Genomic DNA, 26,125 nt, shown 5'->3' with positions numbered 1-26,125 from the left:
CTCACATTTAACAAGCACTGCCATGTGCCAAGCACTCTTCTAAATGCTTTATACATATCAACTCAGTGTTCACAACCACCCTATGAAGTAGGTCCAATTCTCCCTTTGGACATAAGGAAACTGAGGTAGAGAAAGATAAAGTAACTTGCCTAAGCCCACAGGTGGAAAGGACAGAAATCAGGATTTGAACTCAGGCAGCATGGCTCCCGTGTGTCTTCTCCAAATATGACCTCGTCAGACCTCGTCAGTACCGGTGGAACCAGCAAGAAGGAAACGTGCCAACACCTCCTCTGTTGTCTTTCTCACAAGTCTCATTTACTGACTGCTGTAGCCCTCTGCACGTGGTCGGTACTTTGTAAACGGTTTATTTTCTATAGAACCATTTTATTTGTCCTCATGGTGTTATATCTTTCCCTGACCTTATTGTGGTAAGATATGCACAAAATAATGCCAAACCCAGTGTCATGATGTCTATTTTCTTCTGAGGGTTTTATAGTTTTCGCCCTTACATTTTGAGTCTTTGATCCATTTTGAGTTTATTTCTTGTATATGGTGTAACAGTACGTCTAATTTCATTCTTTTGCGCATAGACACCCAGTGTTCCCAGCACCATTTGTTGAAAACACGGTCCTTTTGGCAGAGCATAAGGAAAATAGTGACATTAAATAGCGATAGAACAGGACAGATGGCAGCTACACTTGTGAACATAGCGTAATGCATAAACTTGCCAAATCACTAAGTTGTACACCTAAAACTAATGTAACATTGTGTCAGCTATACTCAGTGTGTGTGTGTGTGTGTGTGTGTGTGTGGTCATCTTGGTACTATCAAAAAAACCTTGCCTTTTCTCACTGAATGGTCTTAGCACCCTTGTAGAGTATCATTCGACTATCTAAGGGTTTACTTCTGGCTTCCATATTTCTCTTTATAACTTTTTATTTTGGAATACTTTAAACCTGAAAAAAAAAGTTGAAAGGCTAGTACATGAACACTTGCATACCCTTCACCTGATTTAGTCATTATGAACATTTCATCACATTTGCCTGTGTGCTACCACTCTTGATGTACTTTTTTGTTAAACCTTTGATTTGCAGATGTCACAACAACTTTTATCTCTGAATTCATCATTTATCTCCTAATAAGGTTCTCCTAGTGAACTATGTCCCCAAGAAAACTAGTATTTATTCAGGAATATCATCTATTCTAAGATCCGTATTAAAATCTGACCAATTTCCAGGTCACCTGGGTGGCTCAGTCAGTTAAGCATCTGACTTTGGCTCAGGTCATGATCCTGGAGTCCTGGGATGGAGAGCCCCATGTCACCTCAGGCTCCCTGCTGAGCGGGGAGTCTGCTTCTCCTTCTCCCTCTGCCCCTCCCCCTGCTTGTGCTTTCTAATAAAAACCTTTTTTTTTTTTTTTAAAGATTTTTATTTATTTGACAGAGAGAGCACAAGCAGAAGGAGAGAGGAGGAGAAGCAAGCTCCCTGCTGAGCAAGGAGCCCTATGTGGGACTCGATCCCAGGACTCTGGGATCATGACCCAGGCCGAAGGCAGCCGCTTAACCAACTGAGCCACCCAGGCGTCCCTCTAAAAAAAATCTTTTTTTTTTTTTTTTTTTAAAGATTTTATTTATTTGACAGAGAGAGACACAGAGAGAGAGGGAGAAGCAGGCTTCCCGCGGAGCAGGGAGCCCGATGCGGGGCTCGATCCCAGGACCCTGGGATCATGACCTGAGCCGAAGGCAGACGCTTAACAACTGACTGAGCCACCCAGGCACCCCTCTAATAAAAATCTTAAAAAAAAATTTGCCCAATTTTTCTTTAAAAAAAGTCTTTTATGGATTTTAAATTTTCGCTCCTGGACCAAATCTAGGTCTATACCTTGGCAGCTTCTCAAACTATACATAGAACTACCAATATAACCTAGCAATTCGACTCCTGGGTAGATAGCCAGAATTGAAAAGTTTCAGTATGCCAGTGTTCAATGCGGCATCATTCACAACAGCCACAAGGCAGAAACAACCCAAGATGAACGGATAAGTAACACGTGGTGTATATACACACAATGAAGTATGCAGTCCTGACATGTGCTGCAATACCCTGGGAACCATGAGGCCAGGTGAAACAAGCCAAGTTTAAAAGGACACGTATTACAGGACACCACTTACATGAAATACCTAGCAGAGTCAAATTCATGAGCACAGCAAGCAGAATGGAAGTCACCGGGGCTGGGAGGGGAGGGGAGGGAACAGGGAGTTACTTATTGCCCATGGTTACAGAATTTGTTTGGAATGATGCAGAGGTTCTGGAAACAGAGGTGATGGTTACACATTTTGGATGTACTTAGTATCACTGAACTGTACCCTTGAAAGTAATACATTCAGTTGAAACTATCCTTCATAGTCTTATCTTTTCCTGGGCTAGTGAAATATGGACGGACTCTCGTGATGCTTGGGCGGTGGCAGGCACAGCTTGTCAGTCCTGCGGTCAGGAAGGTAACCAACCAACACACAACCATTCGGTTTCTCACTGTCCATATTCAATAAATGACACAAGCTATTCAACACTTTGCTATAAAATGGTTTGTGTGAGATGATTTTATTCACTCTAGGCTGAAGTAAGTTTCCTGAGCACACTGAAAGTGGGTTAGGCTAAGCTATCATGTCTGCTGGATTAAGCATATTAAATGCATTTTTGACGTATTCTCAACTTACAATAATTTACTGTAACCACATCATGATGTAACCACATCAAAGTCAAAGAAGATCTATGTATTTCACATTAAAGAAAAAAAATATATATATATACACATACACACATATACATATACGATTATACCCCTCCAGCAGAGTAAAGTCACAGAACAGGGTTTCTCAGCAGCACCATTGACATTCTGGGCCTGATGGTTCTTTGCTGCACATGGCTGCCCCATGCATTGCAGGATATTTAGCAGCATCCCTGGCCTTGATTGGAGGCCAGTAGCACCTCCTCAGTCACGACAATCAACATATTCTCCAGAAATTGCCCAATGTCCCCTGGGGGAGGGGTCCAGAGTCTTCCCTGATGGTGGACCGCTGTACTACATAAACTTTGCTGACCGACTGAATGTTGTCTGAAGCTCTATTTCGGTCCCTCGGCTCTGCCCACAGTTTTTCCATTGACAAGAGAATTTTAAATGTTTCTCCACATACCACACGGAGAGATATTCTTCAAATAAAGCGAGCTTTTAAATGCAGTTTCCTGCACTCTGCCCGCAATAGAATTACACCAAGTTCTGGAGGAGTCATTTCAACATGAAGTTTCCTTCTTCACGTTTTGAGTGAGCTCAACTACCACTGGTCTTGCCTGGAATTGTGGTGTAACCAAATAAAACGAGTGTTTGACAATGGTTTAACAAAATTCTTTAATAAAATTTATAAAAATGAATATTTAAGAATTTTCTGAGCTTGTTTTCCTTTTCCACCCCCAAAGAAAATACAAAATTATCCACACCCACACATGTATACACTCAAAACTATAGTAACATTCTCTACACAAGACTACGTTAAGAGTTTAAATTGCTAAAAAATCAAGAGAATTCCAAGAAGTGATTGCAGGGATGATTTTTTTTCCTTTGAAAAACAGCTGACAGACAGTAAAGCAATTTAGATAAAATTATTTTCTGTGGTTGTCAAAAGTTTCTTGAAGTTCGCATTGCAATTAAAAGAAGATCCAAATCAAAATTCTCCCCACCCTCCCCTTGCTAGCACCCTTTAGCGCCCTATTTTCTTCCTGCTCCTAAGGGGAAAAATTGATTTCCTAATATCCTCGGTTTTCTACGAACTCTTGGAATTTGGGATAGATGTGTCCAGATCAGCCAGCATTTTCTGTAGGCATCAACAAAAGCAGGCACTTGGGGATTCTGGGCTTCAGGTGCAAACTCTGGCATGAGGATCCTGATAGCACACACATGTTGAGATTCTTCCATTCTTCAGAATTTTCAGGACTAGAGGTAGAGCCACCTCAATCATCCTCAGCCTCGGTTTGCTAAATTGCCAGGCTCAGTGACACATCTCTCCTGCCACCTCCAAGCCCATTTCTCATGTTGCCCTCAGCTGTGACAAACCTCCTTCTGTCTTTGGCTGCAGCACTTAGGCACCATCATTAAGTGTCGAAAGAGATCACTCTTTTGAGTGATAAATGAACATTAGAAGTTGAATGGCATCTGAAAACTCACCACCTTTTCTGCTCAGTGCTCCCTATTTAGAACCAAAGTACCTCAACAATGACACACACATAACAAACATATTTATGCAGAACAAGTAAGTGGATGGACACCAATTTCAAGTTATGTACTTAGAAAATAAAAAAGGAGAACCATTAAAGGTCTTACGAGTCCACGATACCCAGTCACACTCTGGCCAGGCTAAGACCAAGTCTCCTATCCTGAAAGGGCCCAACAATTTCTCCATCAGAGAACTCCTGTCTGGGGCAATATAAGTTCAGAAGGAGTAACAGTGGGTATTAGAACAGGGGACACCAGAGCAGTGATAGGAGAAAGAAAGAACACAAATTAAAAATAATTACACACACAGACACACACACACACACACACAACAATAGGGTAGTTGAGCCCCCCCTTTCTTTAAAAAAATGAGACAAAAGCTTGTAAGGAAATCTGTAAATTGCTAGCAGAACCTAACCTCCAAGTTGCTAGCAGAACCTTCTGGAGGCTGAAGCTATTCTTTTGAAATATTAAACATGTGGATGTCTTTTGGACAGCATCACCATTTAAAGAATGATGAAAGAAAAAAGCTTCAAAGAATAGGTCAAAATACAGATTAGATCTATCAAGTGGTAATCCTAAGTATCCTAACTGCATCACTGAGCAGTCTCTCTTCCCCAGAAACTCATCTCAAGTGAAGGGAGCTGGAAAACCATGACCCCTGCACTCTCCCCCACATGGTGTAAGGACCCATCTCCTTCCCCATTTGTCTCAAGACCCCTAGTCGTCCTCCCCACCCCCGTACATGTCCGCCAGCTTCTTGAAGCGATTGCCCCATTCGTTCAGGTAGTCATAGTCCTGGTCTTGGTCTGACTCTGAGGAGTTCAAGGAGCTCAGACTAGCAGCTTCAGAACCGCTTCCTTCATAGTCAAACACGAGCAGAGAGTCGTAAGGAGGAGCGGTGGGGTCAGTGTCCGCTGCCTTCAGGTTCTAAAGGAGGAGGAAGACAGGAGGATCTTTCAATGGAAGGAATCGCACATCTGTCAGGCAAGATGCCTTCTCTAGGTGCCTCCAGCAACACGTAATGCACGATAACGCAACCATCCTACAGAACACTGGGAGCAGTCAGCACCAATACGGTAAATGGATACAGACAATATACCGTTGATGAAAAGACAAAATCACGGGTAAAGATGCAGAATGTTTCCCCCTAAATTAATGATACATTTTATGTAGACAGGAGAGAAGCCAGTCAAGATGAACAGAGGCTGAAAACAATGAGGACAGTCGTACTGGTCCATACGGCATTTCCACCTGGAAAGGTCTGGAAGGATGAATGCCAAACTGTTAACAGTTAACTCTGGAGAGTAAGTTGGGGCATGAAGAAAGGACTTGCATTTTTTTTTTCTTTATATACATTTTCAAAGTTTATTATTATAAGTAGCAAACACTATTTTTGTAATTAAAAAAAGAAAAAAAAAAAAAGCTACTATCAGCTGTGATGACACACAAATGCATGTGAATGGAGGAAAGGACCTGAATTCAGATTTATCTAAAAGGGAGGCTTTAACTGGCCCTTCCCATTCCCAACTTCCTAGAATATCCAGCCTGTTCACTTCAAACACTTCTGTGCTTTGTGTAGTTCCTGGTGAGGACTCCCATAGGAGCGAAAACAAAACCAGCCTCTACCATGAAGACCCGCTGAGGGCCACTGGATCATCAGAGAAGCCCTGAAAATTATTCCAGTAACTGAGCAAGGGATCAGGTAACATAGTTTAAGGAAATAGATCCTGCTGGACTGTTACCTTACTTGGTTCTTTGCTCATCCCGACCCCCAATTTGTCCTCATCTTACCCTAAGCTAATTAACTTAATGCCTTATTTCTCATTTTCCCTTGCAGATAAGGACAGTTCTGGCCAGTGACAGTTCTGGCCAATAACACAGGATGAACTCCCTACTTGCATTAACAGTTTGCTAGAACAAAGACTTTTGGCCTCTGCTCTGCCCTTCCTACTTCTTCTTGACTGGGATACAGACCCAAGGCCTGGAAGTGTGGCAGCCATCTTGTGATCATGTGGCAACAAACACGAGAACAAGGATTTATGAGGTTAATCTCCTCATATCTGTTTAAACTTCTGGAATTCATAGCTGAATGCATTTCCAACATACACAAATTGATGCTATTTTTCTGGCCCTTAGGCAGACCTGTGATACACATTTAATATCACATCCCAACCAGCAGTGGGATGCAGGGGCAAAAAGAGCCATTAGTGAAACCAAATTGGATCTCCTCTGAATCTCTTTAGTTTCATTTCTAGTTCTACTAAATCCTCACAAGCAATTCTTGGTTTCGCCATATGGATATTGCAAATTGACTAGGAACAGTCTGAAGTGCTTTTAGTTCTGAAATTCAGATGAGACACAAATAAAAAATAGCATTCAGGGATCAGGCAAGGAGAAAATGTGGTAAAGCAAAGAATCTAAAGACTTTTTCCTCACTTTCAACCCAACTGCTCCTGAGTTTAGAGATGAGCTGCACCTTGGCTTTTGATTTTGCTAACTTACTTCATCAATAAAATTTCCAATTTCATCAGGATTGGCAGGGCGGGGCCGGTACTGGGGCACACTCAGGAGGGTTGGCGCCACATCATTGCGAGTCACTTCGGGCCGAGCATCCAGGCCCCTGTGCAACTGGCTCAAGTCAAAGTCCTTTGGAGAAAAAGGTAAAAGCAAAGAGTAAAAAACAAATCAAAAACAAAACAAAAAGAAACAAACAAAAAACAGTCACAAATCCAGGGCTATATTTGGATTATAGATTCTGGTATCAGATCATGCCCTTTCAACTGCATGATAGTTATAAGCATGTGCCAATGTAATCTGAAATGACAGTTTGCAACCTAAGAGTTTCCAAAATAGCACTAGAAGGAAAAACAGCACAAAAGGATTGTGAGGAACAACTGTGGGCTTGGATGTAGACTGCTGTACCTAAGTGACTAAGTCCCAGCTGACCTACAGGTTCTTGAGAGTCTAGCTGCCATAGACCGAATGTCTGTGTCCCTCTCCAAATTCACACATTGAAACCTAATCCCCAACATGGTGGTATTTGGAGGTGCAACTTTTGGGAGGTGATCAAGTCAGGAGGGTACATAGAGCCCTTGGGAACAGGATTAGCACACTGATAAAAGACACTCTAGAACTCCCCTTCTGCTGTGTTGAGTGCACTTGAGATTATGGCTGATTGTGAACCAGGAAGCAGGTCCCCACCAAACACCAAATCTGCTGGTGCCTCCATCTTAACACATCCCAGCCTCCAGAACCGTGAGAAAAACTTCTGTGGTTTTTAAGCAACCTGTTTGTGGCATCTTGTTATAGCAACCCATACGGACTAAGACACTAGCTGAGATCAGCAGTTATCCCACAAATGCCTGAAGGACAGTTCTCTGTACCTCCTAATACATTGTGCAAAGCAGGCATTGAAATTCTAATCAATGGCTGTTCTTCCAGACCAGAGAGCTCAGCAAATATGCTCATGCATGGCCAGAGTCAAAGCAGAACTCTGAGATGGGGCCCGAGGTTCCCCCCCCCTTTTTTTTAAAGATTTTTATTTATTTATTTGACGGAGAGAGACACAGCGAGAGAGGGAACACAAGCAGGGGGAGTGGGAGAGGGAGAAGCAGGCTTCCTGCCGAGCAGGGAGCCCGATGTGGGGCTCGATCCCAGGACCCTGGGATCATGACCTGAGCCGAAGGCAGACGCTTAACAACTGAGCCACCCAGGCGCCCCCCCGAGGTTCCCTTGCTAAATAGAACACACATTCACAAAAAATTCTCCAAAAGGCTGCTGGCTGGCCCAGTCAGTAGACTATCCAACTCCTGATATCCAACATGGGGTCATGAGTTTGAGCCCCACATCGGGCACAGAGATTACTTAAAAAAAACTCCAGAAAACTCTAGGCTAAGGCAAGACCATCTTCAGAATCAGGGAAGATAAAGAAGGCCTAAAGATTTAACACGTACAATAAGAAAAAAAAGTTTAGCATACCTACAAGCTCAAGGGAAACAAAATATTACAAAGTAGCTGCCGTATGCCGATGATAATTTGAAGTTTGTATCCTGAGAACAGTGACAGGGAGACTAGGCTCTGGAGTCAGACTACCTGGGGTTCTCCGGCTTCCTACCTGTGTGACTGGGCAAGTTACTTAGCTGCCCTTGGCCTCTGTTCATTCATCTGGGTGCTGAACAGAACAATGTTATTTCAAAGGTCTACCTTCTCCTAATCATTGCTTCTTCCAAATAAAGAGATCGCCATTTAGCTTTGTATCATGGTTTTTTATTTTTATTTTTTTAAAGACTTTATCCATTTATTTGAGAGAGAGAGAGAGAGCGCACAAGCACAGGGAACGGCAGGCAGAGGGAAAGGGAGAAGCAGACTCCCCCCTGAGCAGGGACGCGGGGCTCAATCCCAGGACTCTGGGATCATGACCTGAGCTGAAGGCAGATGCTGAATGACTGAGCCACCCAGGCGCGCCATGTATCATGGTTTTAAAAACATACCTGATCCTCTTCTCCACCTCCTTCTTCATCATAATAGTAAACGTTGTCCCGGGTGTCATCTTCTGGGGGTAGTAAGGGCTCTTTGACCACCCCTCTCCTCCGAACAAACAGCAGAAGCAGCAGAATCAGGACTGGGGTGGGGGAGAGAGAACGAGGGGAGCCACGGGTCAAGAAGGCCATAAAAAGCAGCTCTCACAGAGCACCACAGCCCTGCCTACCAGGCAGATGGGTGCCAGACAAAGCGCGCACAGACGCTCACAGACCTGAAGTTAGTATGTGCAGTGTAACATCCTGGACAAGTACATGGGAACTCAAGTGTGGTCTTTAATTGGACTTAAACCAATCAGTCATTTCCCAGAATCTGAGCTAAAATGCTCCAGGCAGAGGAAATTAGGGACAAAGGCCCTGAGGCAGGAGCACGATGGGCATGACTAAGGAGAGGCGAGGTCAGCACGGTGAGCGAGGGAGGAAGTAAACAGGGGTTCAGAAGGGTGGCAGGGACATGGCGACTACTGAAGGACTTTGGTTTTGATTCTGAACTAGAACCACCGAAGGTTTGTGAGCAGGGCTGGGTCAACCTAAATGTGATGGACAGATGCGTATTATTTTTAATCAGTTCCAAGGAATGGGACACAGACCATTCAACAGCCTGGTAATACTTTATTTTCTCTTAAAAATCACATAAGCAAGCTCTAAAATATGTTTAATTTCCAAAGTTTTCATCTGATCTTGGGATATTTCTAGGATATAGAAGATTAATAATTAATTGTTAAAAATCTTTAAACTATTTATTGTGACTGAAAAAAATACGATTTAGTATTTTTTTTAAATAGGTGCTTGTGGCCGAGTTTCTCTAAAGGACACCCTACTGAAGCAGTATTGCTTTGAAACAAGAGGTTGCATAGACTTGGGGAAAAGATTTCTTACAAGCACCCAACCTCCCTATTGTTTCTGAAATCATCAAGATTCCAGGACCTTATTCAGATGAACAATTTAACTTCCTTGACCACGATTCATAAACAGGAACACTGAGCACTTGCTCAGTGGGCCAAAACCTGTCTTAGCACCGAGGATACAGTACTTAAGACCATGTAAGATGCAGATAGTCACCATCCACATGGAGCTTTGAGCAACTAAAAGCAGGTTATCATTTGCAAGAAGATACTATTTATCAAACATTACTTAAATGTCACTTAAAGGAAAGTAACCCAAACAGATACTGTTATCACTTCAGGAAGTACTGCCCCCCACACTGTACCACAACCTCAGTATCCCCAGTGGGATCCCCATAAAGCCTGGCACAAAGCAAGCAACCAAATATCGAGGGTCTACATGAAAACCTTCATATCCTGGCATTTTTCTAGTGTAATCTTTGGAAGTGTAAGTTCTACGCTTGCCCACAAAGAAGAAGTTGCAAGTCCGAATGCTGGCATTGCTCCCGCTTTCAATACGGTTCCACATTTGAACATTCTGCAGTGCTGCTCTTGTCCTCTGCGCCTAATAAAATGTATCCCAAACACTCTGAGGGAAGGCTATTACTCAAAAGTCCATTGTTTTAAGTGTAACGACAATCTTTAATATTTTCCTCAGGATGAAAGTACTAGTTAGTAACTGCTGTCCCCAAAGCTGACTGGCCCAGTCAAATCTAAGTGGAGTAGGAAGGAAGGGGGCAGGCAGGGCTTGCATGACCCCAGCCATGATGATGGCAGAGGAAGGTGAATTCACCTCACCCCACAGAGGCAATTAAGCCAGGTGAACCCTGAGGAACAGAGGTCCAGAAAGCTCACTGAATTCTGAACAACACACTCTCCTTCCTTCTCAGCTTTGAGGGGACACAATCAGAAGAAGGCGGGAGCGAATGAATCTGCTGAAGCAGAAATCAGCGGGATTAAGAACATCTGTGTTGAGTCTAAACTGAAACCCGAGTGATGCCACTGGTCCAAGAACTTTCTTCTACTCCAGCCACGCTGGCCTCCTCTTTGCCCTCCACAGTCCAATCGAGCCTTCCTCTCTGTGCCTTCACTAGCGTGGGAACCCTCACAAATGCCCCTCTGACCATCTGGATGCCCCCAGCCTCTGTCCCAACCATCCTACACCTTCCTTGAGGGTCAACTCACATCCCCCTCGTCTGATCACAAAGGCATTCATGACCTGGACCACCCTTTCCAGCCCTTAATTTATAAACCATCTTTGAAATTTTTCTAACGAACTTGCCATCACAAGCTTTTAGAAACCATCACAGCATCTGTGTCAACCCTAGGGACCAATCTCTAGGTGGTCTCAGTTGGTATCAGTTTGAAGGACTATGGTAGAACTGCCATAGCTCCCCCCAGTATCCTTTTCCCCCTGTCCTTTTAGCCATTGAATACTCACTGTTCACCCTACACTCCACCCCATCCTCTGCCAAGGTTTAAATGGGCACATGGCCAACCAGTTCAAGTGGGAAATTCTAGGTGTGGCTGTGTTTGGGCCAGTGGGATGGGAATGAAGGTGATTTGTGTCATCCCCAGACACGTGCTTTCCACTTTCTCTGTCATCCCTTCTCCAGGATGGAACGTAGAATGTGGAAGCAGAAGTGGTGGTGGTGAGCGGGACAGCTCGGACCATGCTGATGAGGAAAGGACCCCAAGGCCTTGCTGCTCCAAGGTGGTCCAAGGACCTGCAACATCTGCACCACCCGGGTAGCTGGTTACAAACGTGGAATCTGAGGCCCCCACCCCAGACTCCCCAGATAACCAGCTCAGAATCCTCATGCAGGTGATTTGTATGTACTTGAGCATGAGAAGCACTACCCTGAGGGAATAAAAGAACAACTAAATGGAAGACTGGGTTCCTGTTGATCTCATGGAACAGGGCTGCCTTCCCGTCTTGGCCAACTTCTCTCTGAACTGTTCATTAAGGGATAAAGCTCCCCCATTTTAGAAGCCAAAGGCTGAACCGCTTGCCAGGCGTACGTACTTAGTAAAGCGAGGATTCCTCCAAGAATGCCCAGAATGGCGGGAACCTGCAAGCCTGCTTCGGCATAGGGCGCCGTCCTCTTGCAGCTGTTGACGACCCCTTCGCAGTCGCACACGAACACATCTAGGGTGGTCACCTGGTCCTTGTTCTGGTTATCCGTGAGCTTGAGATTTATTTTGTAGTCACCCAACTCTAAGGTTTTCTTCGGCTTCAAAATTAGAGATTCATGGGCTGGAGGAAGCAACAAAAATAAATGATGGGACAAGGGGAGGGAAAAAACCTCATTCTAGAATAAAATTATTAGGGTCAAGAAAATTGGAGCTGCTTGGGTTGTAGATTACTGGGCAGTACGTTGCAGAGTCAGATACCAGGAAAGGGAAGGGAACTCGGTGGAATGCCTCAAATGTAGAAGGGGCAAATGAACACACAACAAAAGGGTGACACGTGGAAGTGGAAAAGGGAATTTCAGAAGGGGGGAGGACAGGAGCAGGGAAAGCATGGAGTCAGAGCAATGTTTCTGAAGTAAGACTCCAGTTCCCACCTTGGTCATTGTACTCAATGGTCCAGTTGACACTTGCCCCGTGTGTTAGTTCTGCTGTAAAGGGAGATGTGTTGGGGGGGAGATCTGGATCAATGATGTTGATGACACGAGGCTGTGGATTCTTCTGACAGAAGTCCATATTTCGAGGTTCTGGTACGGGGCCATTGTCATTCACATCAGAGAGGATGAGGAGAAGGGTTCCCGTTCCAGTAGCAACTGGAGAACCTAAGAGAAAATACATAGGAAATGCCACAGCTCAAGAACACTCATGAAGCTCTACTGATTCCCATCAGACCAAATTCCAATCTTGGCTTGGCTCTTTAGGGAGCCATCAGCTCTCCCCATCACCGGGCATCTTCACTTCAGATCCGGCTGCTCTCTGATATGCTTATTTCCTGCTTTGACAACAATTATTCAAATTACCCTACACCAAGGATACCTCCTTCCCTCTTCTACACATACCTTTATGCACCCATTAAATTTTTTTTTTAAGTTTTTATTTATTTATTCATTTGACAGAGAGAGAGAGAGCACACAAGCTGGAGGAGAGGCTGCGGGAGAGGGAGAAGCAGGCTCCCTGCTGAGCAAGGAACCCGATGCGGGGCTCGATGCCAGGACCCTGGGATCATAACCTGAGCCGAAGGCAGTTGTTTAACCATCTGAGTCACCCATGCGCCCCTGAACCCATCAAATTTTAACCACTCCAAGAATTCCTCATTGCCCCCCGACCAATTCTCCCTTTTCAGAACTTCTATGGCTTGAAGGTCATTATCAAAGGGCTGAACTTTTTAAATTGCTACAAGTTGCTTTACAAAAAAAAAAAAAAAGACTTGGACATTTCTTTTACATTATGACATAGCACCTAGCATACGGCAGTAGATAAAATAGACACTCAAGTATTACCATCAATATTAGTTTATTATAGAAAAAAACACAGGACTCTTATCTCAAACCTATAAAGAGTTATGCCTGGGTAGCAAGACTGTGGTGATTTTTTTTTTCTTACCCTTTAAAAAAGTCGTGGTTAAAACAAACCACGCAGCATATAATTTACCATCTCAACCATTTTAAAATTCATTTTACATTTTAGGTTCAACAGTGTAAGTATATTCACATTATTGTGGAACAGATCTCCAGAACCTTGTCATCTTGCAAAACTGAAACTCTGTACCCATTAAACAACTCCCCACTTCCCTTTTCCTCCCAGCCCCCCGGTTACCACCATTCTATTTTGTCTCTATGAATCGGACTGCTTTTTTACCTTAAGTGGAACCATATAGTATTTGCCTTTTCGTGACATGGCTTTTACTTAGCATAATGCCCCCAAGATTTATCCACGTTAGAACATGTGACAGGATTCCCTTCCTTTTTTTAAGGCTTAATAATATTCCATTGTATGCATATGCCATATTTGGTTTATGTTTAAATCTTTTTTTACCTTATCATGTGAATTAAAAACAAATAGGAGGTGCCATTTAAAATTTTTTCTAATTAAAAAAGAAGCTAACAGGGCGCCTGGGTGGCTCAGTTGGTTAGGCGACTGCCTTCGGCTCAGGTCAGGATCCCAGGGTCCTGGGATCAAGTCCCACGTCGGGCTCCCCCTCCTCTGTGGGGAGCCTGCTTCTCCCTCTGCCTCTGCCTGCCACTCCCCCTGCTTGTGCGCGCTCTCTCGCGCGCGCTCTCTCTCTCTCTCTCTGGGTCAAATAAAATCTTAAAAAAAAAAATGCAAATAAAGTAAAATAAAAAAGAAGCTAACAGATTTTCTACGAAACCTCATTCTCCTTCTTCTTAGACCTTACATTAAGAAGTATTGAGTCATGCACAAAGGAACACTTAAAGGAATCATTCAGCACCATCACACCTGAGCCATGATTATCAGGTCAGGGGTCGGCAAACTAAGGCCTTCCAGGCAAATGAGGAAGGCAGCTGTGGTCATTCCCCCTTTACAGATCGTCTATGGCTGCTTCTAGGCTGCAAAGGCCATCAAGATCACATGGCCCGAAGACACTAAAATACTTACTCCCTGGCCCTTCCTTCACAGAAAGTTTGCCAAGGCACGTTCAGGAGCCATTTCCTCCACTTACTTCCAGGCCAGGCTGGAGAGTTTCCATGCAGCAGCTGGCCAGTGTGGCTGAAGCCATGGGCTAGCTTTTCCCTTCAGACAAAAGCATTCTGCCAATGGGACCCCATCATGGCCTTACTTACCTCGCTCTCTGCTTTTAACCTGCTAACTCCTAAATACAGATCCAGGAGCAGGCTTCAGATTCTAACTGAAGAGGCCAGGCTCATCCTTCTCCAGCACCATCACAATGCTATGGAGGGCCACCTGTCCAGCCCCATCATGGCCTTACCTGCCTTGCTGGGTTTTCTGGATTGTCAAGCCTGGAATTACTACCTCAGGAAGCTGGAGAGTTAGCGAGGGAAATAGAATCCATCACGAGCCCAGGAAGCGAGCAGTTTCTAACAGTAATTCTGTTTCTAAATATCCAGCCAAGGGTAATACTTGCACACAGAGGCATGGACAAGGATGTTTCCTTATCAAACTCATGGCAATAACGAACAGGTGCACACCACCCCGGTGTTCTTTAATGCGTGAACAATTCAAGTATGCTATATCCAGATAACATTATTTTATTACGAAGAGGTAGATTTATAAGGTGCCAAAGCAGATCTGTGTCTTTAAGACATATTATAAGTAATAAATAGCAAATAAATTAAAACTTAAATTTAAATCAACATGTATAAAATAATGATTTTTATTATAAAAACAAAACCAGGCTGTAAACTAGACAGTGGCTTTATAATAAACTCTATTTCTATATGCATATAAATGTATTCAAATACACGAAAACAGTCTGGAAGGAGCCATATTTCACTACTAATGATAAGGATAAAAATTATGATAGTCCTTGTAGAGCAGGCACTCTTCTAGGGCACTTTTACATAAACGAACTCATTCAAAATCCAGACGGGGTATTATCATTTTGTCAGACAGAGGAACTGAGGGACATAAGCTTTAGTCCGAAGATCTAGACCCAGGCAGTCTGGCTCCTGTGGGGAAGGAGTCGGTTCAGGTATAAAGAGCTTCTGCTTGACCTAATTACTTGTACTTTCGAAAATCACACGCTTTTGTTTAAGAATACCAGAAAAAGAATGAACTCCTGCCTCTCAAAGAAGGGTAGGGGGCAATGAAGCATGCTAGCCAGACAGGTGAGATAGCAAAGGTCACATGCTAAGGGCACCCTTACCCGTGTCAATGGCTACAATGAGGGCCTCGTACGTGCTGTTCTTCACATGCTCCATGTCCTCTCTGTCCAGCTCAGCCCGAGTGAAAATGGCACCAGATTCTGGATTAATCTCCAGCCAATTGGCAGCATCCCTCCAAATCCGATACCTAAAAAGGCACAAGCTCTGGTTTAGAATAGTACAGCCAACAGCACATAGCTGAAGAAGGCTAAGGTTCCTCTTTGTTGATTGATCACATCTACAGCAAAGTATGACCATCCATGTCCCCTTCAACCCTTTAAGCGTAAGTTGCAGACACCATGTTCTTTTACTCAGAAATACTTCAGCGTGTTATCCCCTAAGAACAGAGGCATTTTCTTAGATAATGATAATTTAATTTCAGGAAATATAACTTTGATATCCATACTATTATTTAATATATGGCACATATTTAAAGTCGTTTCTTTTTTTTTTTTTTTTTTTGACAGAGAGAGAATTAGCAAGAGCAGGAACACAAGCAGGGGGAGTGGGAGAGGGAGAAGCAGGCTTCCCGCGGAGCAGGGAGCCCAATGCGGGGCTCGATCCCAGGACCCTGGGATCATGACCTGAGCCGAAGGCAGACGCTTGACGAATGAGCCACCCAGGCGCCCCATGGCACGTATTTAAATTGTCAATTTCCACAAAACTGTCCTCCAGAACATCCCTGCCCAGATTCTGGATCCATCCATGCATGACATTTAGATATCATGTTTCCCTAATTTGGAACTGGTCCTTAGTCTTTCTTTTCTTTCTCAACACTTTTTGGAAAGTGTAGGCCAGGGGCGCCGGAATGGGGCAGTCGGTTAAGAACCTGACTCTTGGTTTCTGCTCAGGTCATGATGGGTTGTGAGATCAAGCTCTACATTGGGCTCTATACTCAGCACGGAGTCTGCTTGAGCTTCTTTCTTCCTCTCCCTCTGCTCCTCCCCCGAGCTCGCTCTTTCTCTGAAATAAGTAAATAAATCTTTAAAAAAAAAAAAGGTAAAGTGCAGTTCACTTGTTTTGTAGAAAGCCCCTCAATTTGGGTTGGTCTGATTATTCCCTCCTAAGTAGTTTTTTTTTTTTTTAATTTTTTTTTTTTTTTGGAAGATTTTATTTATTTGAGACAGAGAAAGGAGCAGGGAAGCAGAGGGAGAAGGAGAAGCAGACTCCGCGCTGAGCAGGGAGCCCGACGCGGGACTCAATCCCAGGACCCTGAAATCATGATCTGAGCTGAAGGCAGACGCTTAACCGACTGAGCACCTCGGCGCCGCTCCCTCTGAAGTAGTTTCAAGTTATGCAAAGGAAGGGGAAGCAAGAACAGTGTGGAGGTGACGTGTGTCCTCAGTGTATCAATCACATTAGGAGGCACATGAGAGCTGTTCTTTTCATGGTGATGTTCACTTCAATCACTTGGGTAAGGGGACAGGCAACCAGATCTCTTTACAGCAAAGGTACCTTTTTTCTCTTGGTAATTAATCTATGACCTGAGGGGAGAAAATGTGACAATATCCTGTTCACCAACTAACTTTCATCCAAGAGATTTAACATCTATGGACAATTCTTGCCTGAAGCAATGAATACTATGATCCTATGTGTTTTTAAAAGCAAGACTCTTTCAGACCAGCTCCCCAAGGGGTACAGTAGCTCTCAAACGGTGGCAATGTGCTACCCAGCACCCCCACCATGAACACTATGAGGTTTGGGTTCACACAGTGGCCCAAGGGTGGGCTGTACTATTGGCCTTTGTGGGTAGGTGCCAGAGAGGCTCAAGTTCCTTCCGGTCTTACAGAGGGAGAAAAAAGTTTTACTCAAAAAGTCCCGTTATGCTACACCTTATTAGGAGGACCAGAAACATTCAATCCGAGGAAACAAAGGCATGAAAAACAGAGATGGGGCACCTGGGTGGGGTTCAGTTGGTTAAGCGTCTGCCTGCGGCTCAGGTCATGATCTCAGGGTCCTGGGATCAAGCCCCGAGTTGGGCTCCCTGCCCCGAGGGGAGTCTGCCTCTCCCTCTCCCTTTGCCCTCCCACTACCATGTGCTCTGTATATATAAAATCTTTAAAAAGAAAAAGAAAAACAGAGATACAGTGCCCAGTCATCTCCCAGGTCATGGAAGACTCAGAAAAGGAAACAAATAACCTAAGGACGAAAGGGCCTTGGATACCTGTGGGTACATCCTCACCTCTTTACAAGTGCAAAGCCATGAACCACATAGAGTGGTCTTTATTCCAGGGGTAAGGGCTTCAACACACACTAGTAAGACTTGGTCCCTGTACTTGCTCAAAGAGAAGCTTTTTTTCTTTTTTTGTAAAGATTTTGTTTATTTGAGAGAGAGAGAGAGAGAGAGTGCAGAGGGAGAAGTAGACTTCCTGCTGAGCAGAGAGCCTGATGCAGGGCTCGATCCCAGGACCCTGGGATCATCACCTGAACCGAAGGCAGACACTTAACCGACTGAGCCACCCAGATGCCCCTCAAAGAGAAGCCCTGAACTACCCATTTCACAACTGCAAACTAAGATGTCAACCCACCCTTGAAACCATACACTCCAACGCTTCATCACTGAACAAAAACCCTACAATACTGTCTTCAGTTTTCCACTCAACTTTTCAAGTTTGATTATAAACACATCTTACCAGGGGTGCCTGAATGGCTCAGTCGGTTAAGCATCCGACTTTTGATCTTAACTCAGGTCTTTATCTCAGGGTCGTGGGTTCAAATCCCACCTTGGGCTCTCTGCTTGAAATTCTCTCTCCCCTTTCTCCAGCCCCTCCTCCACTGCGCTTTCTCTCTAAAATAAATAAATCTTTATTTTTTTAAAAAGATTTTATTTATTTGCAAGAGAGAGAGAGAGAGAGAGAGAGAGAGAGAGAGAGAGAGAGAGCATGAGGGGGGGAGGGGCAGAGGGAGAAGCAGACTCCCTGCTGAGCAGGGAGCCCGATGCGGGACTCAATCCCGGGACTCCAGGATCATGACCTGAGCCGAAGGCAGTTGCTTAACCAACTGAGCCACCCAGGCGCCCAATAAATAAATCTTTAGAAACAAAACTGAAAACCAGCACATCTTACTAAAGGTTAGTGGGGCACCAGGTGCGTAGGATCTGCTGCCATCTGGACTGTGGGGTGCGGCTCAGGGTCTGCAGCCACGGCTCCGCACAACACTGTCTCCGTGGCCCTCAAGCAGGGCCACAGGGTGACCACGAACATGAGCAAGCCGAGGTACGGCCGCTGCAGCAGGCGCCCCACCAAGCACACCAAGTTCGTGCAGGACGGGACCCGAGAAGCCCCATACAAGCAGCATGCCACGGAGCTGCTCAAGGGCTCTAAGGACAAGCACACCCTCAAGTTCATCAAGAAAAGGGTGGGGAAACACCTCTATGCCAAGAGGAAGACAGAGGAGCTGAGCCACGTCCTGGCAGCCATGAGGAAAAGCTGCAGCCAAGAAGGACTGAACCCCTCCCCTCTGTATGTAATAAAGCCTTTTTGGAACTTGGAATGAACACATGAACACACACACACATTCCCCTTACTAGCCCTTTTATTTTCGACCACTTAGAAGAATCCTCGGATTATGAGCAGTACATTGAATATATGTATGAAATGAGAGTATTTTGTTTATATATTTAAATATTTTACTTTTAAGTAATCTCTACACCCAACGTGGGGCTTCAAACTCACAACCCCGAGATCAAGAGTGACATGCTCCACCAACTGAGCCAGCCAGGCACCCCTGAAATTAGAGTTTTTCTTTTAAAGATTTTATTTATTTATTTGACACAGAGAGAGAGACACAGCGAAGAGAGGGAAGGAACACAAGCAGGGGGAGTGAGAGAGGGAGAAGCAGGCTTCCTGCGGAACAGGGAGCCCGATTCCAGGACCCCAGGATCATGACCTGAGCCGAAGGCAGAAGCTTAACAACTGAGGCCCCCAGGTGTCACCAAAATTATTTTAAAGCAAATCTCAGATGTCAATAAATTTCTCCTCTAAATACCTTAGCACAGGGGCGCCTGGGTGGCTCAGTCGTTAAGCGTCTGCCTTCGGCTCAGGTCATGGTCCCAGGGTCCTGGGATCGAGCCCCACATCGGGCTCCCTGCTCCGTGGGAAGCCTGCTTCTCCCTCTCCCACTCCCCCTGCTTGTGTTCCCCCTCTTGCTGTGTCTCTCTCTGTCAAATAAATAAAAATCTTTAAAAAAAAATAAAAATAAATAAATAAATAAATAAATACCTTAGCACATATCTTATAACATCTTACAAAAACAAGAATTACTTAATGTCATTTAATGCCAAATCCATGTTCAAATATCTCTAATTGACTCAAGGGTGTCTTTATTTTTTTATTTTTTATTTTTTTTTAAAGAGATGGTACCTGCTGGCTTTTTTAATTTATTTTAAAAGATTCTATTTATTTGACACAGAGAGACAGAGCGAGAGAGGGAACACAAGCAGGGGGAGCAGGAGAGGGAGAAGCAGGCTTCCTGCAGAGCAGGGACCCCGATGCGGGGCTCGATCCCAGGACCCTGGGATCACGACCTGAGCCAAAGGCAGACACCTAACGACTGAGCCACCCAGGTGCCCCTAAATAGTTCACTGTTACAGTTTCCTCTAGAGTAGATGTTAAGAGGTCAGAACCTCTCTGAGAAGAGGAAGCGGGCACATCGGCCGAGCCGAGCACACTGGCCGAGCCCGATTACCCCTGGAAATCACACTATTACTAACAAGACACGCACGTCACGTTGGGATTTGTGCTCTACTTGTTTTTCCCTAGTCAAACCCAGCCCTCAAAAGATGAAGGACATTATTTGTCATACATGGTCGCGGGGTGTTCCTGTTGGTTTGCCCATGTGTTTTCGACATGTGTGGGTATGATTTAGACTATAAAGGCACCTTCCAGTTTAAAAGGAGAGAAAATAGTGAGCTACTTATAACACACCATGTATGTCAATTAAAACCACATTCCTGCCTCACTGCATGAACTTGAAGAGAGGAAAGCACAGTAAATATAGAATGGCTGGCTACAGAAGAAATGGAAAAGATGTGGGGAATGTGGGAGGGGAGCCAAACAAGAGAAGGGTCTTGCACAGACAATGATAAAACGCTATGAACTAAATATTTTACACACACACACACACACACACACACACACACACACACACACCCCTAGCTGCTGCAAGTCTGTTGAAAAATCCTCATACTTACGTTATCCTCTGTTCCATAAAACTATCTGGATCCGTGGCAGTGTAGGATGTGATTTCCAGGCCCACGCCAAAGTCTTCAGGTATTTCCACTGTCTTTGGACAAGGCACAAAGACAGGGGCTTCATTCACATCCTCCACGTCCACAGTGACGGTGGCTGTGGAGGTGGAGAGAATGACCTCAAACGGGGCTACATTCACCACGGTCACGTACAGAATATACTGCTGCTTGGCCTCGAAATCCAAGCCCTAAGGAGCAAAAAAGAAAGGAGTTAAAAATATATTTTATGTTAGTGTAAAAAAAAAAAAAAAAAAAAAGATTACATCCTTAACTATTGCTATTGATCAGCAATATCTTCATGGTTCTCCAATCTAGCTGTGTTAGGAAGAAATAACTTGAGAAGTTCTGAAGAAAATGAAGGCCTGCACCCTAACCCAGCAAACAATAATCTCTGAGGGTGGGGCCTGGCTGTGGATGTTTTTCAAAAGCTAACATGCAACCATATTCAAGACGAGAACCCTAGCAGAAGAATAAAAATGAACTACATATGTGAAGCCTCAAACAGCAAAACCCAGTGAACAAACACTAGTACCTTAAGTCATTTATTATCCAAGACCAGTAAGAATGTTGATATCCTATGGGACGTGTTGTCCATGTGACAGCAGATGGACAGAAGACCCTGCTTCTGACCTCACTGATCTCAATCAAGTTTAGTGACAACATGAAGTTCAGAATCAGCCAACAACAAGGTCAAAGCCCAGGTGAGCCATTTCCTAGCTGTGTGGTCCAGGCAAATTAACTTCTGGGTCTGTTTCCACACCCAAATACATAGGAAAAGGAACTGCTTCATAGAGTTGCTGTAAGGAATGAACTGGAAACTTTTATGAGGGACTTTGTGTACAGTAGGGGCTCATTTTACTGGCTTCTTTCTTTTGTTGGTAGCATAGAAAATGTTGACATCCAATATTCGGTGGGAGATAAGGTTATGTAGTAAGTGATGCAAGGATGGATGGTTTTGCTCACTTGCTCAATAAGGAAGTCTAAGTTTGGGGGCTAATCCAGGGATCCGCTAACTCTGACTTTGACAAAGAAATCACCCAACTTCTTAGTTTTCAGGTTTCCAAGACATCTTTCAAAAAGTCATTTGTCCCACTTCTAAAATAATCCAGCAAAATGGCAGAGACCAGTAAGCCATTTTTCCTCTCATTTGCAAAATGGATATGGGGCAAATGTTTCAGGGAGAAAGCCTTTTAAAACAGATGGTACTTTCTCCTCAATTTCAAGAGGCTGCGTAGGAGCTTCTCACATGTGCCTGAAGAGTTGCTGCAAACCCCAAATGGCCCACCAGAACCTGGGAAAGCTGCCCACCCCTAGCCCACCAATGCCATGCTAATCTACTTCTTAGAAGACATCAAGGGACAAGGGAGTGGGCAGCTAGCTGTCGGTTTCTGCATCTTGCCAGGCACCATACAAACCTTAGCTGTTTTCAAAATGCCGTAGTTGGTTACTGGGTCTGTGGTGACGACAAATTGCTCATTGTTATTGTTCAATATGGTGTACACGGCCTGCCATGCTGGGGTATTGGGAACATCGTCATCAGTCACTTTGAGTACGGCGATTTCAACGTTAGCCTTGTTCTCAGGCACCCGCCCCTGGTACTACAGAGCAAAGGAGAAGATGGGTCACTTATGACATCCTGACACCTAATAGATGAGCCAGGTCCGTGAAGGCTAAAGAAATCCTTTCTGAGTCCAAGATTCAAGGAGAGTCTTGGAAGAAGTACCCATTCCACCAGTGGAGTCCCTATTTCCTGTTGGGGGAGGAGCCAACACTACTCAAGGTGCATCATCCTTCAAGACTACCTGAGCTGGCTTTTTAAGGACCTGGCTACCTGGGCCCCTCAGCACACTCTGGGCCAGTTGCTGACTGTGATCTTAATCAAACTCAAGACACTGTGGCTTATCTACTACTCCCCTCCTCTTCCATCATTCCCAGTGGTACCAATGATTTTCATAAAACAAAAGTCTGGTCAGTATAGTCCTCTGCTTAAAACCTGATGACATCCCCTTGCACTCAGGATAAATTCTAAAATTCTTACCTCCATCTACAAGGTCCTGTAGGACCCAATCTCCTTTGCTTCACTACACAGACTGTTTTTCAGTTCTTGAAAACTTTTTATTGATTCAGGGCATTTTGCATATGGTGATCCCTCTGCCTAGAACACTCTTCCACTGTCCCCTGTCCCACATTTGACAACCTCCTTTCAAGTCTTATTTTTTTATCATGGTTATTTCATATTTTATTAGACTGATGTACATTTCACCATTTCTTGAGACGTAAAGCGAACAGAGGACTAAGAATGTAGAATACTGAAGGAGGTAAAGCCATCCACAAATTTATTGAGTAAACTAGAAAGGTACGTAAAACTTTGGGTTGGAATAGAGGGAAAAACCTGTTCTGAGCTGAAGGGAGGTCCTTGGTTTCGAACAAAAATCTCCTAAAGGCTCTACTAATACAAGGGTCAGTTTATAGAAAAACTACGAATTGCACAGAAGCCCATTAGGCAAAAAAATGGGCAGGATAGAAGGCCATGGGCTGTGGGGGCAGCTGGTCTGTGGCAGGAATGGCTGGGCTAGAGGAGCAGGCTGGAAGAAGTCTATATGCAGAGATCAGCGCGTTCACCCAAAGCCCAGGCTTTCTACTGGTCTCTAGAATGCTGATGCTTTCCTCAGACAAGGCCTTTCACATCTTACTATAAATGTTACGGGCTTTGTGAAGCCTTCTTGTACTCACAATACCTGTGTCAGGGTGGCAGACACGGCTAATTGCCTCGTAAATAACTACTCACCCCTTCTTCACGAACTATATTGTTGGGGGCAACAATGTGTCCAAACAAAATATTTTATTTCCAGTCATCCTCTAAGACAGCAGTTGCTAATAAGAGGTTAAGGAAACTTGTGGGATGGGTCTGCACAGAAGTAAGAGGCCTTGACTTAGCAGCAATGCCTTTTGCTCCCCATGCCCTTGCATCCTTCCTGAATGAAGCAGAGAAATAGCTGGAGCTCTGGCAGCCATCTGGGGCCATAAGGGGCCACTGAGGATAGAAGCCATGCACCAGTGATGGTGGGACAGCAAGACTAAGGAGGTTCCATTAACAGTGTAGATACTCTAGCTCTAGGTTTTTTGTGACACAAGAGAAAGTTTACCCTATTTGTTTAAGGCACAGGAGTGAAATCTCTGTTACTAACCACTGAGCTTATTTCTAACTAACATATTAAGATTTAGAGTTCTTTCGTGTGGCTTTTAATACCTTCTCCTCATCTTCATTTAATGTAATTGTACACAATAATTTGTACAGGTTATCGAACATCTCCCTAGCTAGACTATCAACTCCACTGAGAACAGAATCTTTGTCTTATTGTGATAATATCCCCAGTGTATAACGCAATTCCTGTGTTACAAACTTAGAAAGTATTTGTTCAGTGAATAAACAAAACCTGGTAAGATTTGCTACCAAGATGTAGAACATGAGGACATGAGTTCAAAAGGTGCCTTAAAAAAAACAAAAACAAAAAAACCCCACTCATCTCTGCACCCAACATGGGGCTTGAACTCACAACCCCAAGATCAAGAGGCGCATGCTCCACGGACTGAGCCCGCCAGGCGCCCACAGGTGCCATTTGCAACTCTGCAAACCTGTCTCAGCAGGCCTGCGCTGAGGAGGACAGAGAAGATTGCCACCCCAACTGGCTTGCTTCTTAAAGCTCACTAGTATGGGGCAAGTTTTCAAAGCGTTCACCCATGAGCAGTTGCACAACAACGGAGGCCCTTTCTTTGGAAACCGCCCAGGGGGTTGCAGAGTTACCGTGGTGGGTTCGAAGATGGGGGGGTTATCGTTGATGTCAGTGACTGTGATCACAGCTGTTGCGGTTGTACTCAAGCCTTCACCTTGCAAGTCAGCAGCCTCAACCACCAGGGTGTACGTGGGAATACTCTGCAGAGATCAAACACATTTGAGTCAGGACCAACAGCCACATCAAGCCCAGCCCAGAACATGGAAACAGTTTACTTGATCATTTGCTTCAATGCCAGCCTGCTTTCTAGGTACAAAACCTCTAGAGAGCTGTTTAGACGCAAAGCTCAGACCATAAACATAGTAAGTGGCAACTGACCTCCGCAGAGTTTTACATTGTCCATGTGATTTAGCTGATGTATATTTGCCCTCAACCCCCTCAAGACCCTCTTCACCCCTGACCTCCCGGTCCAGCCCGGTGGTGAGCACGCTGATGACTCCTGTGTCCTTGTTGATAGTGAACATCATGCTGTTAGGCAGGAGGGGGTCTTGGGTGACGATGCGGTAAGCAATGGCAGCGTTGTAGGTGTTCTCATCGTCGTCCGCATCTGTGGCTGTTACCTGCATCACGGAGGTGCCTGCAAGCACCGAGGGAGGGAGAGATTCAGTTAAGCTGCACTTTGGATTCTGGTCAACACGGCTCAGATCAATTCTGTCCAGAGTGTTAAAGAAGGAGCCCCGGGAAATGGTACCATGTTATGGCTCCTCCATTCTCTAATTCCCAAAATTTTTACCAAAATGGTAGGGGAGGAAGAAAGCATTCCACCCCATGAGCAGTGTTCCAAGGACTTGGCTTTTCCAACAATTTTGGATGGTGGCTGGAGCTGAGGAGGATGGAGAATAAATAAACTAAAACACTGTGCCTTGTCTCCCACCCTGAGTGAATGAGGTGGAAAAGAGGAAAAAAATCCCACCAATATTCACAACTGGCTTCTCAGGCACAGCTTCATCACAGAGAATGGTCATTTGCGATCACAGCCTTCAAGGTGGCAGAGAATACTTACAGCACCTGTGACTGTCAAAGGACCAGTGCCCACAACATCGACACAATTCCTACGGCTCCACGGGAAAAGGACAAATAGCCCAAGGGAAAAAGGAGCAAAGGACTTGGAGAGACAAGTCATAAAGAAGAAACCCAGATAGCCAACAAACATAGAAAATGTTTATTAGCCCACTAACAAATCAGGGAAAGGCCATTTAAAATTGTACGGACATACAACTGCACAGTCAACAAAGCTAAAACGTCTTAACAATTCTAGGATATCGATTCCTGGTGGGAGCATTAAGTGGTTCAACCACTTTGGAAAACAGTCTGTCACCATGTAGTCACACTGAACAGGAACATACCCTATATAACTGAGCCAGCTGCTCTTATGGATATACACCCTAGAGAAAGCCTTCTGTGTACGCATCAGGTAATATATTAAAAAATGTTCTGAGAACACTACTTCTAATAAGAAGAAACTGAAACAAACTCATTTTCCATCAACAGAGGAATAAAGTGCTTTATATAAATATAAAAATATTGAATATGATGCAGCAATGAGAATGAATGGATGACCTTGGGCTGCTATGGGCACCAA

General features: G+C 44.5%; 1 protein-coding gene across 1 annotated transcript in view; it reads right to left on the bottom strand.

The window, feature by feature from the left end:
* Window positions 1–4,573: 4,573 nt before the first annotated feature.
* CDH1 (cadherin 1) overlaps window positions 4,574–26,125 on the bottom strand; it is an 81,145-nt gene continuing 59,593 nt past the window's right edge. Inside the window, exons 7-16 of the mRNA XM_032424310.1 lie at window positions 24,945–25,120; window positions 24,555–24,683; window positions 22,165–22,347; window positions 20,693–20,937; window positions 15,504–15,649; window positions 12,256–12,480; window positions 11,715–11,945; window positions 8,757–8,887; window positions 6,769–6,912; window positions 4,574–5,193 (exon numbers count right to left, since the gene is read on the bottom strand). Of these exons, the coding sequence (XP_032280201.1) occupies window positions 4,984–5,193; window positions 6,769–6,912; window positions 8,757–8,887; window positions 11,715–11,945; window positions 12,256–12,480; window positions 15,504–15,649; window positions 20,693–20,937; window positions 22,165–22,347; window positions 24,555–24,683; window positions 24,945–25,120 (1,820 nt within the window). The 3' untranslated portion in view covers window positions 4,574–4,983. The remainder of the gene's footprint in view (window positions 5,194–6,768; window positions 6,913–8,756; window positions 8,888–11,714; window positions 11,946–12,255; window positions 12,481–15,503; window positions 15,650–20,692; window positions 20,938–22,164; window positions 22,348–24,554; window positions 24,684–24,944; window positions 25,121–26,125) is intronic.

Source organism: Phoca vitulina, unplaced genomic scaffold (assembly GCF_004348235.1).
Source record: "Phoca vitulina isolate PV1807 unplaced genomic scaffold, GSC_HSeal_1.0 scaffold30, whole genome shotgun sequence".
In the NCBI taxonomy this organism is placed as follows: Eukaryota; Metazoa; Chordata; class Mammalia; order Carnivora; family Phocidae; genus Phoca; species Phoca vitulina.
Note: the sequence above shows the minus strand (reverse complement) of the source record. Positions and strands in the feature narration are given on the sequence as shown.